Genomic DNA, 20116 nt, shown 5'->3' on the forward strand with positions numbered 1-20116 from the left:
TTTCTATCAAAACTCCAATGGCATTTTTTACAAAAATAGAAAAAAAAAATTGTAAAATTTGTATGGAACTGCAAAAGACCCCAAGTAGCTAAAGCAATTTTGCAAGAAGAACAAATCTGGAAACAGCATACTGTGTAATTTCAAATTGTATCACAAAGCTACAGTATCACAACAGTGTTATATCAGCATAGAAACATATACATAGATTAATGGAAAACAATAGGTAGCCCAGAAATAAATCCACACATATCTGGCCAACTAATCTTTGACAAAGACACTAAGACCATACAATGGGAAAAGACAGTCTCATCAATAAATGGTGGTGGGAAAACTAGATATCCATGTGCAAAAAAAAATGAAATTGGATCTTTATCTTACAACATACACTAAAACCAACTCAAAGCTGATTAAAGACTTAAATATAGGACCTGAAACAGCAGGACTTTTAGAAGAAAACACAGGAGAAAAGTTCCATGACATTAGTCTTGGCAATGATTTTTTATGTGACACCAAAAACACCACCAACAAAAGCAAAAATAAGTAAGTGGGACTACATGCAACTAAAATGTTTCTATGCAACAAAGAAGCAACAAAATGAAAAGACAACCTACAGAATGGGAGAAAATATTTGCAGACCATCTGTCTGACAAGATGTTAATATCCAAAATGTAAAAGGCACTCATACAACTCAACAACAACAACAAAAAATAACCCAATTAAAAAATGGGCAAGAGCCGGGCATGGTGGCTCATGCCTATAATCCCAGCACCTTGGGAGGCCAAGGCACACAGATCACCTGAGGTCAGGAATTTGAAACCAGCCTGGCCAACAGAGCAAAGTGGTGGGCGCCTGTAGTCCCAGCTACTTGGGAGGCTGAGGCAGAAGAATCGCTTGAACCTAGGAGGCAGAGATTTTAGCGAGCAGAGATCACGCCACTGCACTCCAATCTGGAGTGAGACTCCAGATCTCAACAACAACAACAACAAAAAAAAGGTCAAGGACCTTATATATGAAAACTTATGTGGTACACACCTTACATATACTCAATTTTTATGTGTCAATTATACCTCAATAAAGGTGGAGGGAGATACATAAATAAATCTATGTGCTTCAAGTGTGCTTTATTTGGCAAAGAACTTTAGGTGTATTTAATTTTATTGGGTTTTATGACTATAAAAAGGAGCATGAAAAGTATTCAACTGTTGACAGAAGCACACTGGGACAAGTCTGTCAATGGAAGCAGAGAAATACCAAAGATTCCACACCACGTGGTTGGCACCATTCTAAGGACATAGAATGCTACAGGTCATTTTGGCTTTAAAGTCTTAGTCTTGCTAAAACTTTTAGATTATTGTCAAATGACTGGCAACAATCAGGAAAATATTTCTTCCATACAGTTTATTCAAAAAGCCTGGAATGCAGCGCACACTGAGAGTCAGTGGACACCTATCCAGTAAAACCTGTTTCAAAGGTCCCTCTGACTAAGTTTTAATCCCGGGCTTCTTTCCACCCACCACTCAACATATCAGCAAGTGTCTCTCCCATGGCCCAGCCACTGGTGCTAACACCTAAAACCGTCGTTTCAACTGACCAAACAATACACTTGACAGGTTAAATCTGCTAAATGCATTCCAAACTAAAAGAGGTCCATTTTTGGAGTATTTATTTTGGACTCTGAGCTACTCTCCCCTTTCATTAGCCTGACAGAGATTTACCACACTCAAATAAGCTATCCTGAGTGTTACTAGCACTAGACATACTAAGATTGATAAAACATTGTGAGCAAATAAGAGTTTACCAACTTATTTCTAATTAATTTAAATGAAAAAGATGTCCATAGTGCCTCCATATCTGGGCTTCAATATTTATTCTGAGGTTATTTCTTTAAAATACATCCTGGTATGCCATTAATTGGGACTAAAGTTCTGTTACCTTCATTCTCTCTAATGGTATATAATGGGGCAATAATTGTCAGAAAGAAATACGAAACTGTGAAAGGTCTTTATTTGCTTCAAGCTCATACCTATTACTACAAAAACTATTTTGATTTAAGGAAAGGGTAGGTCCTGATTTTGGAGATGTTTACGTAAACTATACATGTGTTGAAACTTCATAGACAGGCTGGGCACGGTGGCTCACACCTGTAACCCCAGCACTTTGGGAGGCTGAGGCAGGTAGATCACCTGAGGTCAGGAGTTCAAGACGAGCCTGGCTAACATGGTGAAACCCTGTTTCTACCAAAAAAAAAAAAAAAATTAGCCAGGCAAAGTGGCGTGCACCTATAATCCCAGCTACTCAAGAGGCTGAGGCAGGAGAATCCCTTGAACCCATGAGGCAGAGGTTGCAGTGAGCCGAGATCATGCCACTGCACTCCAGCTTGGGCAACAGAACAAAACACCATCTCAAAAAAAAAAAACTTCATAGACATTTTGGACCACAGGGAAAAAAAAATTCATAGATTTATTCACCCAAAAGTGGAGGAAAGCCAATTTCCCATAAAAAAAAATAAAAATAAAAAATTTTTAAAGTATATGTAAGGATTGTACATACAACCTTACATGATCCATATATATAACCTCATATAAGGTTGTATACACAATTCTTACATGAGGTTACATATATAGATTTACAAGTCTAAAGTGATTAATCACTCATTTTGAGCAACTAACACTTAAGCACTATTATTAAAGGAACTTACAACATACAGTGAAAATGGTTTTAGTAAGATCTGATGTCAACTAACAGGCATATGTAGCAACTGACCGAATTCAAAGACTCAGTTGGAGCTATCAACCAATTTGAAAGATCAGTTCCGGAAAACATGTAAATGGCTTGGTAAGCAGAAAAATTTAAAAAATATATTCCTGCTGGCATAGTGCTTACATCTTATAAATTCCCTAGGACTTGTTGAGCACCAATTATTCACCAGGCTCACTACTTGGAAGTGTCAGACCTTTTTTTTCATTCATTTTTTGATCTCCCAAAAATTGTTAACAGTAGCTTTCAACATACGCTTGTTGAATTTAATCAGATTTCTTGTAGAGCTCTATACATTTTAAATCAATGACTTTCTAAGATCACTGCTCTGGCTCAAATCAGAGCTGAAATTCTGTGAACTGAACCCTACTATAAGCCAGGCACCCTGCAACGGGGGATGATGGGTGGGGATGTGGTAACCGAAGGCAGATGTGGTAAGGAGGACACACAACAGCAAGAAAAGATAAAACTATTAACAAAACGACAGAACTGGGCAGCTCACCGGATATTGTAAACAGAACTAGAGAAGCCTTTAACTTGTATTTCCAAACATTACGTAAAAATTTAGTTCTTGACTTAGTTCCTAGCAGTATTTCCTGACTTGTTTTTTAAGTGCTTAGGATCTGTGCCTCACATGAATTCCCAATGAACATTATTCACTAAACTGTAAGCTCTTCAAGGCAGGGATAATGTCATAGTTATTTCTGTATCGCAAACACTGGTCAATGCGCAGAGTGGTTACGTTTGTTGAATGAATGATTTGCACCATTTATCTCCCCTTTTCTTTCTCCATTTTTTTTTTCTTTTCCCTCTCACGCTGTTTTTCTGTGTATATCTGTCTATAAGCTTGCCTCTATTTTTCTCTGCCGCCTCTCCTCCCTTCTCCCCTCATCCTCATCCCTTCCATTACTGGCCATATTGTTTTATTTATTGAACTGGAATTGATAGTCTCTGTTCTTAGTTTATTTAAGTAGACCATTTTTTGATCTTTTTTTTTTTATTTTTGCTTAGGCTTCCACAAATCCTAAGTAGACCATTCTAAATTTCTAAATTTCTGTTAAAACTGGTTTTTTAACTATATGATCCTCAATTTATTATTATTTTCAGGCACACTCTCGCTCTGTCAACCCACGCTAGAGAGCAGTGGTGCAATCATGGCTCACTGCAGCCTCAATCACTAGGTAGTGGGCTGGGAAAGGCAGACCCACCCTGAATCTGGGTGGGCACAATCTAATCAGTTGCCAGCATGGCTAGAATACAAGCAGGCAGAAAAATGTGAAAAGAGAGACTGGCCTAGCCTCCCAGCCTACATCTTTCTCCCATGCTGGATGCTTCCTGCCCTCAAATATCAGACTCCAAGTTCTTCAGTTTAGGAACTCAGACTGGCCCTCCTTGCTCCTCAGCCTGCAGATAGCCCATTGTGAGACCTTGTGATTATGTAAATTAATACTTAATAAACTCCCCTTTATATGTATATATTCATTTAGTTCTGTACCTCTAGAGAACCCAGACTAATAACAGACAGGGTCACCAGGCTAGTCTCAAACTTCTGGGCTCAAGCCACCCTGCCACCTCAGCCTCCCAAGTAGCTGAGACCACAGGCGCACACCATCACACCCAGATGGTTCACTACATTGCCCATGCTGGTCTTGAACTCCTGGACTCAAGAGCTACTCCGACCTCGGCCTCCCAAAGTGCTGGGATTACAGGCTGGAGCTACCATACCCAGCCCAATTTACTATTTTTCAAGGTTGACTCTGAAAAGGAACACAGATATCTACCCTTGTTGTGAGAGAAAAAGAAAGGGGCTTAACAAAATTTTATGTTAAGGAAGCATTTGAATCTGAGGATACTGTGAAAGAGGAAAAGAGTTTAATCACCAGTTAAAAGAAAAAGAAAATAAATATAAAGAATTTAAAGTTATCCAATTTTAAGCAGAACTCCAAAAAGGTTATTAAGGAAAAAAAAGTAAAAGTTGAAGAGTTCAACGTGTACTTTTTTATTCCACTATTCAAATCTCCAGAATGTAATTGAAAATGTTACATTGGACATCTTTTTTCTGTACCGAATATTTTATTTTAAGGTCATTTCTATGTTATATTTTAAATGTTTAATCTCTGTGTTACATTATATGAGAAGAAAAAATGACCCTTTTCCCTTTTAGGTACTTGATTGTGTGTCGTTTGCAATCATTGAGGGTAAAGAACTTTTCGATGTCTTATTTGTAAAGCAGCAATTTTCTTTCAACTTCCCTTAGTTTCCTAGATAACACTCACCTCAACTCCCAAATCACTCAGCAAAACAACAAAATCCAAGAATGTAAAGCAGTGAAAGGAAACCCTTTCATATTTAAACACATCTTTCCTTTGACATGATATCTCGCTCCTAAACACATAAAATGTTATTTCTGATAATAAATAGCAAAATCCACTTAGGAATAACATGGATGCCTACCCCTTAATTTTGTAGAAAGAGTAATTTTTATTAACAGAGTCAATCAAAAGATGGCTTTGACAAGAGTAATCACATTGAAGTACCAGATACTGAGGATAACGGAAACCTGTAAGTTTCTCTGAATTTTTTGCTCAAGGAACCACATCTCTTACAGAAAGAAAAGATCGTAATCTGCCTGTAATCAAACTTGTGCTTTGAAGAATAAGGATCATCCTCCCAATTCATACCAGCTTAATGGGTGTCAGGATCAGAGAATCTCATTACTTTCGAAAAAAAGAGCACACAGGGCCACAAACCAGAGGGCAACTGCAGTCCCAAAGACATCAGGTAGTTGCGTTTATACAGAAACACCACACGCAGCCATTCTTCCGCCTAACATCGAGATCTGAGAGCAGCCCACAAACGTCTTAGCCAAAAAGGCTGGCGAAATGCACGCTGCACAGGTACTGGGTACACAAGTTCCTGGTCAAGTTTGAAGTTAGAAAGATCTAGGTTCTGTGAAACTAGCAGATACTGGCTAGGCGCTGTGTATACACTGTGCACACTCTCCCTGGGCAGAGCTCAACCAAGATGCATAAATCCCCTCAATGGCGTGCACCCACACCCCTCTGCTGGTCCCAGGCACCGGAGGGCGCGCCGACTTCCAGGCGGCCGCGGGGGCCCGGTCCATGCCAAGCCAGGCGAGCTGAAGACTCAGTCCCGGCCACCAGGCAGCAGCACCGGAGTCTTATTCTCGGCGGGAATAGACGCAGAGACGCACCCCCAGCCGCTCACCTGCCTGGCGTGCGGGACACAGCGTGCCGCGGAGGGCGTGCCGCGGAGGGCGCCGGGACCCGCAGCACCAAAGCGCGCACTGCTCACCTGGCAGAAGCACCTCTGTGCCGCAGTCTCCGGGGGCTGTTGCTCGCCGTGGCCGGAGCCGAGCAGCCACACGGCGCCCAGGAGGCCGATCAGGAATCCCCAGCCGCGGCCCATAGCCGCTCCGGCAACCGCTTGTCGCTTCACGCCTGGGAGTCCGCACGCTCGGCCGCAGGCCGTGCGCCCTCAGATGAAGCCCGCGCGGGCCGGCCCCGGCGGCGCCCCACCTCCGGGCCGCCTCCCAGGCCCGCCTCGGCCCTCCCGCCTCTCAGCGGTCGCCACCTCGCGACCCAGCCTGCGGACGTGCCGCGGCGCCCGCGCCGGCCGCCCGGGGCCTCGGACCGGTTCCTTCCCGGCGCGGGAGGCTGACGCACCAACCCGCTTCCCGGCTCGGTCCGGCTCGGCCCCGCCCGGCCCGCAGCGCTCGCCCCCGGCCCCCTGACGGCCCCCGCCTGGAGATGAGATCCACGCGCACAACCCCAGCCCCCGCGCGGCAGTCGAGGGTCCTTCCCGTTCCAAGAGCGAGAGCAAAAGCCGAAGGGGCCTGTGTTTTCCTGCGGGGCCCCGCCCCATCTCGCTCACTCCCGGCCAATCCTTCCGTATCTCAACGCGAGGAAATCAAATCCTACGAATTACGTGTCCACCGTGTTCCTGGAGGAGTCTTAAAGCTGAAAGGGATATGTCATTTACATTTTCAGTAGCCACATCAAAATAGTAAAAATAACAGGTACATTTTCTTTTTTATTTTTAAAATATTTTTATTTAACCCCGAATGTGCAAAATACTATTTCAAAATATAATCAATATTCAAGTTATTCGTAAGATATTTGACTTTTTTGTCTTTGAAATGCAGTGCGTATTTTTCATGGTCAAATGTGGCTGCTAGTCCCCACTGTATTGGACAGCAGGGGTGGAAGCCGCCCTCTCTAATAGGAGCAAACAGGCCCAGTTCAGAAGTGAGATGACGTGAGCAAGGATTTGGAGCTGGGTAGTGATAGAGCCAGGTCCTCTAATCCCGAGTCCTGGTCTTTTAACATTCAGCCTTGGGACTCGTCTATTCGCTTTTTTTTTTCTTCTTCTTCTTCTTTTTTTCCAGACAGGGTCTCCCGGGGTCATCCAGGCTGGCCTGCAATGATGCGATCACGGCTCACTGCAGCCTCGAACTCCAGAGCTCAAGTGATCCTTCCACCTCAGCCCCCCGAGTAGCAGGAACTACAGGGGTGCACCACCAAGCCCAGCTAATTTTTTTTATTTTTAGTAGAAACAAGGTTTCACCATGTTGCCCAGACTGGTCTCATACTCCTCAAGAGCAATTCTCCCGCCTCAGCCTCCCAAAGAGCTGGGATTACTTTTTTGTGTGTGTATGTGAGACAGAGTCTTGCTCTGTCGCGCCGGCTGGAGTGCAGTGGCATGATCTCGGCTCACTGCGACCTCTGCCTCCCAGATTCAAGCGATTCTCTTGCCTCAGCTTCCCGACTAGCTGGTATTACAGGCGCCCGCCACCACACACCCGACTAATTTTTTGTATTTTTAGTAGAGAAGGGGTTTTGCCATGTTGGCCAGGCTGGTCTGAAACTCCTGACCTCAAATGATCAGCCCGCCTCAGCCTCCCAAAGTGCTGGGATTACAGGTGTGAGCCACTGAGCCCAGCCTAAGACAGTTTCAAGGTGAAACTGGAAGCTTTCCGACATCTTGCATGCACATTAAAAGTTGAAAGAGTTGAAATGACTTAAACTGATGTATTTTGCTGCAAACCCTAGACTTCTTCCTATCACCGCCAAGTAGACTGAAGCGTAGTAAAAAGTCAATAGAGATCCTGATGGACCTGAGAAGCTCTGATTCTAGTATCTACAACATGCCACATGTGCTTATTAATACAATCTCCCTTCTAACCTGAAAGCTCTTCTTCATATGCCTATATACAGGCCCCACTTATCCCTTTTAGGGCCAGACCTAGTTTGTGTTCTCTCTGCTATAAGCAGTCTTTCTGGTTTCCTCCTAACCCAGTTCCAGTTTCTCAATGATTTCAATTCAGTAAACTGACTCTGGCAAACTGAGCTTAACAATTAGGGTACAAAGATGCATAAGGTCCAGTTCCTACACTTGGAGAGACATCCATAGAATTTAGTATACAATCTTTTTTTAAAAAATTAACTTGACAAATAATAATGGCGTATATCTATAGAATACAATGGGATGTTTTGATTTATGTATACACTGTAGACAGATAAAATCAAGCTTATTAACAGATATATTGCCTCACCAACTTTTCATTTTTCAATGATGAGAACATTAAAAATTATTCTTTTAGCAATTTTGCAATTATTATTAACTATTTTTAGTTTTTTGAGGAACATCCATACTATTTTTAGTTTTTTGAGAAACATCCATACTATTTTCTAGTATGGAAAAAAAGTATTTTTAGTTTTAAAAAGCTAAAAATAGGCCGGGTATGGTGGCTCACACCTGTAGTCACCATGCAGTGCATTAGATCACTAAAACTTATTCCTGCAGTCTGACTGAAACTTTTCACCCTTTGACCAACATCTCCCCTTTCCCCATCCTCCCTGCCCACCAGCATCTGGTAACTACCTTTCTACTCTGTTTCTATGAGATAAACTTTTTTAGATTCCACATCTAAGTGAGATTATGTGGTAATTGACTTCCTGTGCCTGGCATATTTCACTTGGTGTAATAGCCTCTAGATTAATCCATATTGTCACAAATTACAGAGTGTCCTTCTTTATGGCTGTATAGTATTCCTGTGTGTGTGTGTGTGTGTGTGTGTGTGTGTGTGTGTGTGTGCGCGCGCGCGTACCAGATTTTCTTTATCCATTCATCTATTGATGCACATTTTTGTTCCTATATCTTCGCTATTGTGAATAATGCAGAAATGAACATGGGATTATAAGAAACAAATAAATATTATGAAAATAAATGATTTGAAAAGCAGCAAAGGATCTGAACAGACATTTTTCAAAAGAAGACATAAAATGGCCAACAGGTATATGAAAAAATGCTTAATATCTCTAATCATCAGGGAAATGCAAATTAAAGACACAATGAGATGTCACCTTATACCTGTTGGAATGGCTATTGTCAAAAAGATGAATGATTATAGGAGCTGGAAAGGATGTAGAAAAATGGAAACGCTTGTACACTGTTGATCAGAATGTAAATTAGTACAGCCATTTTGGAAAATAGTATGGATGTTCCTCAAAAAACTAAAAATAGGCCGGGTGTGGTGGCTCACGCCTGTAATCCCAGCACTTTAGGAAGCTAAGGTGGGTGAATTGCTTGAGGTCAAGACTAGCCTGACCAACATGGTGAAACCCTGTCTATACTAAAAGTAAAAAAATTAGCCAGGCTCGGTGGTGCGCACCTATAGTACCACCTACTGGGGAGGCTGAAGTGGGAGAATAGCTTGAACCCAGGAGGTAGAGGTTGCTGTGAGCTGAGATCGTGCCATTGCACTCCAGCCTGGGCGACAAAGTGAGACTCTGTCTCAAATAAATAAATACAAACAAAATTGATATGTCAAAGAAATATCTGCACTCCCATGTTCATTTCAGCATTAGTATGTAATCTTGTATGATATTTTCTACTTCATGTTTTTATCACTGAATTGTAACGTCTTTAAACTTCTTGAGCAAGGATTGTGTTTCAAATGTCCCCAAGACTCCCAGAGATCCTTAATAAGGATCTTGTCTTTGTACGCGTCTGTGGAATAAATGAAGATCTTTCATTGGCATCAGTACTAATAAATGAAGATTAGGCCATCAAAAATGGGAAACACAATAAGAAGAAGGGGAAATGAGTAAGGCCTATGATTTTAAAAGGAAGCAATCTGAATATGAATCAGCTTCACATTTTACCCTAATGCAACGGCCTGTAACCTAGGGGAGCTTAAAAATGTCAGTGTTCCTGGTCAGGCATAGTGGCTCACGCCTGTAATTCCAGCACTTTGGGAGGCCGAGGAGGGCAGATCACAAGGTCAAGAGTTGAAGACCAGCCTGGCCAACATGGTGAAACCCCATCTCTACTACAAGTACAAAACTTAGCTGCGCATGGTGGTGTGTGCCTATAATCCCAGCTACTCCAGAGGCTGAGGCAGAAGAATTGCTTGAACTGGGACCCAGGAGGCGGAGGTTGCAGTGAGCTGAAATCACGCCACCGCACTCGAGCCTGGGCTACAGAGCAAGACTCTGTCTCAAAAAAAAAAAAAAAAAATTGGTGTTCCCATAATAGAAATTATTTTCCATAAAACTCAAACTCTTGCTCAGAATAAATTTCTAGCAAACTTAGAAACAGTATACACATTTTTTTTACTTTGTTCTCTGGATAATTATATTTTTTCTTATAAGAGATTTTAGACTAAGTAAATACAGTTTTATATGTGTGATGTGAATATCACTGAAGTGTCCCTGAGAATCCTTCAGGCTAGTCCTTTGTATGAGTTTCCTTATTCAAATAGACCTGTTCAGACAATCATCTCACCTGTGTTAGGGCCCATGAAATCACTGATTAGTCATTCAATAACTATTTAAAGAGCACCCCACAGGGTACATAGATCACCTTTGATTTCTGAAAGCCCAGCCTCCCATTCATTACAAATTCAAACAACATTACATGTTTTAGCGATGAACAAGGTCACAAACTTGTTTTTCTAATACTCGTGATTATAACAATAACATGACTTAGATTTAATGCAGACTGCATTTCTTGATGGAATTCTGATTACTGTGTAAATAACAGCTACTATTTTTTTTTAGATGACCAAAGCAGGAAATGGCTTGAGTCCAATTTCTCAAAATGGTGTACGGGGATTTCTGTGGGAAGTTTCTCAGTACCTAAACAATTTCTGTCATTCTGAATTGTCAGTACCTAAACAATTCCTTTCATTGAATAGACTGGAAGTAAATAAGGAAATAGTTTGGTAAAAGAAGAAATGCTAAGTAGAAACCTAAAGGTTTGGTGCTGATATTTTTTTTAGAATCATTGATGTCATTAATAACAGAATATGGTTGTACACATGGTACATTACTAGACATTTCTCTCAAGGTGCTTAGAATCATCCAAAGTAGGAAGACATGCCATATAACTTCTATCTTCACCTTCTTTACCTCAAATTCCTGAAAGCAAGCTATATATAGTCACTGACTTGATTCCTCATCCACTCCTCTACTTCCCATCCCCATTTTAACCCATGGTACAGTCTGGTTTCCAGCTCTACCTTCCTGAAACTCCTCTTTGTATAGCCTTCCTATTGCCAAACCCAGTGACCAACTTTCACGAAATCTCTGCTGCATTCCGACAATGCCGATTCCTCTCCAATTTGATTTCCTGATTCTCCTTCTGTTTCTCATACTATTTAACTGTCTCCTTCCTGGGCTTTTCCCTGGCCCGCCTCTAAGACATGAGTGTTCCCCAGGATTCCGTTCTTTGTTCAGTGTTTATCTATACTGTACCCTGAAGAAATTCTATCAGTTTCATGATATTTGTTATTATTATTTTTGTTCTTTTTTCTGAGACGAAGTTTTGCACTTGTTGCCCAGGCTGGAGTGCAATGGCGCGATCTCAGCTCACTGCATCCTCTGCCTTCTGAGTTCAAGCGATTCTCCTATCTCAGCCTCCCGAGTAGCTGGGATTACAGGCATGTGCCACCATGCCTGGCTAATTTTGTATTTTTAGTAGAGACGGGGTCTCTCTGTGTTTGTCAGGCTGCTCTTGAACTCCTGACATCAGGTGATCTACCTGCCTTGGCCTCCCAAAGTGCTGGAATTACAGGCATGAGCCATGGCGCCCCACCAGTTTCAAGATTTTAAGTAACTCCGCCATGCTGATGATTCCTACGTCTAAATGTCCAGGTCTCATCTCTCCCTTAAGCTTCAAAATCCAGCCATCTCTTTACTGGGGCATAGTGGCTCAGGCCTGTAAACTCAGCACTTTGGGAGGCCAAAATGGGCAGATCACTTAAGGTCAGGTGTTTAAGACCAGCCAAGGCCAACATGGCAAACCCCGTCTCTACCAAAAAATACAAATATTAGCCAGGCATGGTGGTGCACACCTGTAGTCCCAGCAACTTGGGAGGCTGAGGCAGGAGAATCACTTGAACCCAGGAGGCAGAGATTGCACTGAGCCAAGATCACACCACTGTACTCCAGCCTGCACAACAGAGTGAGACTCTGTCTCAAAAAAAAAAAAAGAAAAAAAAATCCATCCATCTTTTGGATACATCCATGTGGTTTTCTCAGAAATGTTTGGTCACACCACCATCTGTATCTAGGCACCTAGAGAGCAAGAAGACATTCTCAATTTCTCTTTCACCTCCATAATCTATTGATAACACCAAGTCCTAACAGGCTGTCCTCTACATATATCTTCAACTTATTTCCTCCTCTCCATCGTTATGACCACAGATAGTTCCAGCTCTTACTGTCTCTCACCTGATTTATTGCCCCATTCCCTTAACTGATCACCTAACATCTAGCCTTGTACCCTTCAAAAAAACATCCTCCACACTAGCCTGGTTGCTCAAAAACGTAAATCTGACCCAGTTATGCCTCTTTTTAAAATCTTCACTGCTTCCAAATGTCTGAGGTATTGAGTTTAAGATTCTTAGCATGACATGCAAGGTCCCCCATGATCTGGCCTCAAGTACTTCTCCAGCTTCATTTCCAATACCTCTCTGCCTTTTAACAATTCTCCATCTGTGCCTCCTTGCTTCCAGCGTCCACATCTTTGCTCACCTGAAATGAGTTTTCATTCCTGAAAGGTTTCCTCCCTGTCCCTACCTAGTCCCCTCACTTCAGCTGGCTCATTGCTTCAAGATTCAGTTCAGTCCCGCTACCTCTGTGAAGTCTTCTTTAACCCTTTCTCTGTGATTCATTTAAGATTGGTTTAAGATTGGTTAAGAGTGATTGGTTTAAGTTACTCACTCCTGTTTGGTTCCATATGGTCATATAATGATGCTTACCATACGGAATCAAATGTACCTGTTTTCCTCATTCAACAGAAGAGTAAAGAACTTGCTTTGGTATTCTCAGGTTCCCCAGCACTTAGCACTGTATATGTGTTTGAGAAGATGACTTCTGAATGAATTAATGAATGTATACATAAATTAACTAATTAACAAAGCTGAAAGTATAACAACAATCTGAGATGTCACAGGGCAATGTGTGATTAAGATTCAAAGAAATGCTGTAAGCTTAAAGGCTAAGTGATCACTTTGGGCAGAAGTAATTTTGGATGAGAGATGGTACACAATAGAATTGGAATTGACAAGAAAAAATTCACAAAAGGTGTGGATTTGGGGAGAGTAATGACAAAGTAGGAATTCACCTACTAGTTAATTCACTAGAAAAATAAACATTTAAAATTCATTTAGAAAACATTTCAAGATCAGGAGTATCTAATTAAAAAACAAGCATGGCTATAAACTCAGGAACTCTTGACTCTGCATAGTTCCAGGGAGAGGGGAGAAACAGAGAGTTCCAAAGTGAAAAAGAGGTGGACTAACAAAACCCTCTCATACTGAATATGAAAACTTGGCCCCACCTTCAGACCACCGATAATGCTCAGCTCCAAAACTGCAGATCATATACATACCTGCTTTCCACCCATCCCATCCCTCCCAATTCCTTCTTCTCCCATTCTAGAAGGGAGAAGAACATTCTTCCAGGAACGAACAATGGCACCAAAAACAACCAAATACTTGGACCTTCCCACTCACATTCGCAGAATCCCATCGCCTCTTTAGTGCCTCACTCACTCTACCGTCAGAAAACCAAGCCTCATCAGATTGTTGAGGAAAACCTCCATATGAAATAGGTCAAAACAAACTTGAGGAGCAAAAAGGGAAGAAAGAAAAATGAACAAAAAGCTATAACCAATATCCTCAAAGACAAAAGAACAGGATTTTGGGCCATGGCTCATGCCAAGGCCAAGATGAGAGGATCCCTTGAGCCCAGGAGTCTGAAACCAGCCTGAGCAACATGGCAAGAGTGTCTGTCTTTGAAAAATAAAAAAATTAGCCAGCTGTGGTAATGCATGCCTGTAGTCCCAGCTACTGGGGTGGCTGAGGCAGGAGGATTGCTTGAGACCAGGAGTTTGGGGCTGCAGTGAGCTATGATCACACCGCTGTACTCCAGCCTGGGCAACAGAGCAAGAACCTGTCTCTAAAATAAAAGAAAAAAAAAAAACAGAATTCTATATAATGGAACAAACAGAACAAGAAAGACCTCTTAGTAACTAAACATGTAACCAAAATAAAACGTTTCTTTGGAAACATTAGAAGACACATTGAGGAAATCTCCTAGATAGTGGAATAAAAAGACAAAGAGGTAGAAATCAATGAGAAAAAATGAAAAAATTATTAAGAAGAACTTGACTAATATGAGCATCACTAAGAGAAATCATGAAAACAGAGGAGAGAAAACAGTATTAGAAGTAATTCAAAAAAACAGCCAAAATTGAAGGATAACTTCATGGATTAATAGGGCCCACAGAGTGCCCAGTTCATTGGTTGAAAAAATGCCCCCAACAGGGATACAGCAGAAAGGTAAACAAAAAACTTTGTCCCCTACAAAGAGTTGAGAACCAGAAGAGCACTATATTGGCATTGGAAGCTACAGAACCATGGAGCAAGGAAGATTCTGACAGAATTCTGTAGCCAGCTACTCTCACACTTGACTAAGAATTCAGATACTTTTAGATATGCAAGGTTTCAAATAATGTGCATCTTTAAATTCTTTCACAGAGGCTGGGCGCGGTAGCTCACACCTGTAATCCCAGCACTTTGGGATGCTGAGGCGGGTCAATCACGAGGTCAGGAGTTCGAGACTAGCCTGGACAACATGGTAAAACCCTGTCTCAATTAAAAATACAAAAATTAGCTGGGGGTGGTAGCACAAGTCTGTAATCCCAGATATTTGGGAGGCTGAGGCAGGAGAATCGCTTGAACTGGGCAAGCAGAGGTTGCAGTGAGCTGAGATCCTGCCACTGCACTCCAGCCTGGGTGACACAGAGAGACTGCCTCTCAAAAAAAAAAAAAAAAGAAAAAAAGCCTGGTGTGGTGGCACATGACTGTAATACTAGCACTTTGGGAGGCCAAAGTGGGCAGATCACGGGGTCAAGAGATAGAGACTATCCTGGCCAACATGGTGAAACCCCGACTCTACTAAAAATACAAAAAGGAGCTGGGCATGGTGGTGCACACCTGTAGCTCCAGCTACTCCGGAGGCTGAGGCAAAAGAATCCCTTGAATCCTGGAGGCAGAGGTTTCAGTGAGCTGAGATCTTGCCACTGGACTGCAGACTGGCAACAGAGTGAGACTGAAAAAAAAAAATTATTTCACAGAAAATTACTGAGAGAATGTGATCCAACCAAAAGAGTAAACCAAAAAAGAAGAGACTTCGATATCAGAAAAGCGAATAAAAGAGAGGGGTTAGGGAAGGTCTAAGAAGAGTGCTGTGCAAAAGATGAAGGGAGCCCAGATTAGAGCAAGGTGGAGGCCTCCTGGAGAAGTGTCTCCAGGTAAAAAATAGAACTGGAGGAACTCCTGATGTCACGTTCTGAAAAATACTATTCAGAGGAAGTTTACGATTGTTTTTGAAAAGTTGGGAACAATAATGAAAACAAAACAAAAAACAAAAAACTAAGCACATCTTAAAAATGAGGCAGCTTTTTTTTTTTTGAGACGGAGTTTCGCTCTTGTTACCCAGGCTGGAGTGCAATGGCGCCATCTCGGCTCACCGCAACCTCCGCCTCCTGGGTTCAGGCAATTCTCCTTCCTCAGCCTCCTGAGTAGCTGGGATTACAGGCACGCGCCACCATGCCCAGCCAATTTTTTGTAGTTTTTAGTAGAGATGGGGTTTCACCGTGTTGACCAGGATGGTCTCGATCTCTTGACCTCGTGATCCACCCGCCTCGGCCTCCCAAAGTGCTGGGATTACAGGCGTGAGCCACCGCGCCCGGCCATGAGGCAGCTTTTTAGACTGGTTGTGGTGGCTCAGGCCTGTAATTGCGGCACTTTGGGAGGCCAAGGTAGGCGTATAGCCTGAGATTAGGAGTTCAAGACCAGCCTGGGCAACATTTTTTTTTTTTTTTTCTAAAAAAAAATTTAAAAAGAGGTCGGGCACAGTGGCTCACGCCTGTGATCCCAGTACTTTGGGATGCTGAGGCAGGTGGATCACGAAGTCAAGAGATCGAGACCATCCTGGCCAACATGGTAAAACCTCGTCTCTACTAAAAATACAATAATTAGCTGGTCATGGTGGCGAGTACCTGTAGTCCCAGCTACTTGGGAGGCTGAGGCAGGAGAGTTGCTTGAACCCAGGAGGCAGAGGTTGCAGTGAGCCAAGATGGCACCACTGCACTCCAGTCTGGGTAAAAGAGGGAGACTCCATCTTGATGAATAAATAAATAAACAAAAAAATAAGAGGAAACTTTTCATTCTGGGAAGTTCAAAACAATTTTACAGGCCAGGCACAGTGGCTCACACCTGTAATCCCAGCATTTTGGGAGGCCGAGGTGGGAGGATCACCTGAGGTCAGGAGTTTGAGACCCGCCTGCCCAAAATGTCAAAAACCCCGTCTCTACTAAAAGTACAAAAATTAACCAGGTGTAGTGACTGTAATCCCAACCTGTAATCCCAGGGTGCCTATAATCCCAGCTACTCAGGAGGCTGAGGCAGGAGAATAGCTTGAACCTGGGAGGTGGAGGTTGCAGGAGCTGAGATTGGGCCACTGCACTCTAGCCTGGGCAGCCAGAGCAAGATTCCATCTCAAAAGAAGAAAAAAAGAAAAAAAAATTTTATATAAAGCAAATGTACCTATAGTACACCGCTTGACATGCATAGCCCCACAATGACGTGAATATACAAATATTGGATAGCAATTAAACCGAAACTTTCATCTATTGCATGTATGGAGGATGCAAGTAGGGAAAGTGGGAGTCTGGAGTCAGGGTGCTAAATCTTTATCTTCCTAATCTGGTTAGAAGATAAATCCTAAAATTTACATATCAAGAAATAGCACCTAAGGATATTATTTAGAAATAGAAAGGTAAATATACTAGAAACACATTTAAAAATTAGGGGAGTGGAATTGGGGATTAGAGAAATGTAAGATAGACACCTCTTTTTCAATTTAATCTTTAGTACTTTTTTAAAAGCTCTTTTTATGGTATTTACTTTATTAAAAGCATTTCCCAGAAGCCTAGGAACTCTAACTTCTTTTTTTTTTCTTTTGAAGTGGAGTCTTGCTCTGTCTCCCAGGCTGGAGTGCAGTGGGTAATCTCCGCTCACAGCAATGTCTGTCTCCTGGATTCAAGCAATTCTCCTGCCTCAGCCTCCCAAGTAACTGGGACTACAGGCATGTGCCACTACGCCCAGATAATTTTTTTGTATTGTTAGTAGAGACAGGGTTTTACCATGTTGGTCAGGCTGGTCTCGAACTCCTGACCTCAAATGATCTGCCCACCTTAACCTCCCAAAGTGTTGAGATTACATGTATGAGCCACTGTGCCCTGCTGGAACTCTACCTCAACATCTCACTGCTTAAACATAGACATGTTCAATTGAGTGCATATTTGTAGGTATTTGGGAGTGGACATTTGGGATGAAAAATTCCTAAAAACTTGAGTGTTGTGGCCAATGTTGGAGCAAAAGTAGTTGCTACTTGCCTATTTGATACTGTTTCCTAATTTTTCTCTTAAAAAATAAATCTCGCCGGGTGCGGTGGCTCAAGCCTGTAATCCCAGCACTTTGGGAGGCTGAGGCGGGTGAATCACGAGGTCAAGAGATCGAGACCATCCTGGTCAACATGGTGAAACCCCGTCTCTACTAAAAATACAAAAAAATTAGCTGGGCATGGTGGCGCGTGCCTGTAATCCCAGCTACTCAGGAGGCTGAGGCAGGAGAATTGCCTGAACCCAGGAGGCGGAGGTTGCGGTGAGCCGAAATTGCGCCATTGCACTCCAGCCTGGGTAACATGAGTGAAACTCTGTCTCAAAAATAAATAAATAAATAAATAAATAAATAAATAAATCTGTTCCTGTTGTATTTGTTATCTATCACTGTGCAACAAATTACCCCAAAACTAAACGGCTTTAAACAACAAACATTTATCATCTCATGGTTTTTAGGGACCTGCAATTCAGGAGCAGCTGAATTGAGTTGTGTAACTCAGTCTCTCATGGTGTTGCAATCAATAGTAGGGCTGCAGTAATCTAAAGGTTTGCCCAGGGCTGGAGGATCTCCGCCAAGAACTGCTCACTCATATGGCTGTTGGCAGAAGAAGGTCTTAAGTTCCTGGATGGCTGTTTCTTGCCATGTCGGTCTCTCCATAGATCTGTTGATGTGTCCTTATGCCATGACAACTGGCTTCTCCTACAGGGAGTTAGCCAAGGGAGAGTCAAGGGGAAGGCTCAATACTTTTTATGATCTAGGCTCCATCATTGCATGTCCACTTTATTTATCAAGAGCAAGTCACTAGGTCCAAGGAAGGGGAATTACGCTACACTTCTTGAAGTGGAAAGTGTCAAATAATTTGTGTACATATTTTTAAATGACCACACCCATCTGTGCCAAGTTATAGGAAAATAGATTGAGAAACTATCCTTACATGATTTTTGAAGGTCTACATCAATCTTATGACTGTTTGTTATGACATCACTTTTAATGACTCCAAAATAAACTAAGAGATGCATTACCTTCCTATATCTCTTTCACCCTATATGTTCTGATTTTCACTTTTTGGTCATGTTTGTATTTTTCTCTTTTCACTTTATGATATTTTAAGTTCCTTGAGTCCTGGTCACTTTTCTTAGTCTTTTTATAATTCTTCTCAGCTATCTTAGTGCCTGACATATTCATTCATTCAATATACGTGTATCTCTTTTACTTCAGACACTGGGCTAGACACTGGGAATACAATCAGGAGAAAGAAATAGTCATAGTCTTTGTTTTCTGAGGGGTTACAGTCCACTGGAGGAAAAAGACTCTAAACATTTAGTCACATTAAGAATATATAATTACAGGTTGAGCTACGTTTTCAGATGGAGAGAAATACAGTCTTATAGGCATGTATAAAAAAGTAACAGAGCCGGGCACAGTGGCTCACACCTGTAATTCCAATGTTTTGGAAGGCCGAGGCAGGTGGATCATCTGAGCTCAGGAATTCAAGACCAGCCTGACCAACATGGTGAAACCCTGTCTCGACCAAAAATGCAAAAATTAGCCGGGCATTGTCGCACATACCTGTAGTCCCAGCTACTCGGGAGGCTGAAGCTGGAGAATCGCTTGAACCCGGGAGGTGGAGGTTGCATTGAGCCGAGATCGTGCCACTGCACTCCAGCCTGAGTGACAGAGCGAGACTTGGTCTCAAAAAAATAAATAAATAAATAAAATAAAATAAAAAGTAACGGGGCTAGCGTAGGCATAGGGAAACTAGAAGAGTCATCTGAAGTTGAAATGCTGCCAGATGGGTGAAAGAAAAAGAAAAAGGTTCAAAGTAGTTTAAAATATTCATGTGATTAATGCTAAAATAATCTATCAGTATGTGCTCATAAAATTTGTTAAATTGAACCAAACTGAGCTATCTTTTTTTCTCTGCCTTGTCCTCTCTTCTTTACCTCTTGATGTCAGAGGTGACATATTCTGGTATCAATGGACTAGTTTGACCAGAGTAGTTTTAAGTGAGTGGGAGAAGAGACTATCTCTGCCCAATCCATCTTCTTTGTTCATTGTATACTGCAAGAACCCAATCGTATTTAGAAAAATAGAATGGATGGCCGGGCGCGGTGGCTCACGCCTGTAATCCCAGCACTTTGGGAGGCCGAGGTGGGTGGATCACGAGGTCAAGAGATCGAGACCATCCTGGTCAACATGGTGAAACCCCGTCTCTACTAAAACTACAAAAAATTAGCTGGGCATGGTGGTGCGTGCCTGTAATCCCAGCTAATCAGGAGGCTGAGGCAGGAGAATTGCCTGAACCCAGGAGGCGGAGGTTGCGGTGAGCCGAGATCGTGCCATTGCACTCCAGCCTGG

The 20116-nt window shown here is 42.3% G+C and overlaps 1 protein-coding gene across 1 annotated transcript in view; it reads right to left on the reverse strand.

The window, feature by feature from the left end:
* Window positions 1-6417, reverse strand: part of ERO1A (endoplasmic reticulum oxidoreductase 1 alpha) — a 58793-nt gene extending 52376 nt beyond the window's left edge. Inside the window, exon 1 of the mRNA XM_032251077.1 lies at window positions 6073-6417. Within this exon, the coding sequence (XP_032106968.1) occupies window positions 6073-6186 (114 nt within the window). The 5' untranslated portion in view covers window positions 6187-6417. The remainder of the gene's footprint in view (window positions 1-6072) is intronic.
* Window positions 6418-20116: the final 13699 nt, after the last annotated feature.

The sequence above is a fragment of the Sapajus apella genome, unplaced genomic scaffold (assembly GCF_009761245.1).
Source record: "Sapajus apella isolate SASKATOON/1434 unplaced genomic scaffold, GSC_monkey_1.0 scaffold74, whole genome shotgun sequence".
In the NCBI taxonomy this organism is placed as follows: domain Eukaryota; kingdom Metazoa; phylum Chordata; class Mammalia; order Primates; family Cebidae; genus Sapajus; species Sapajus apella.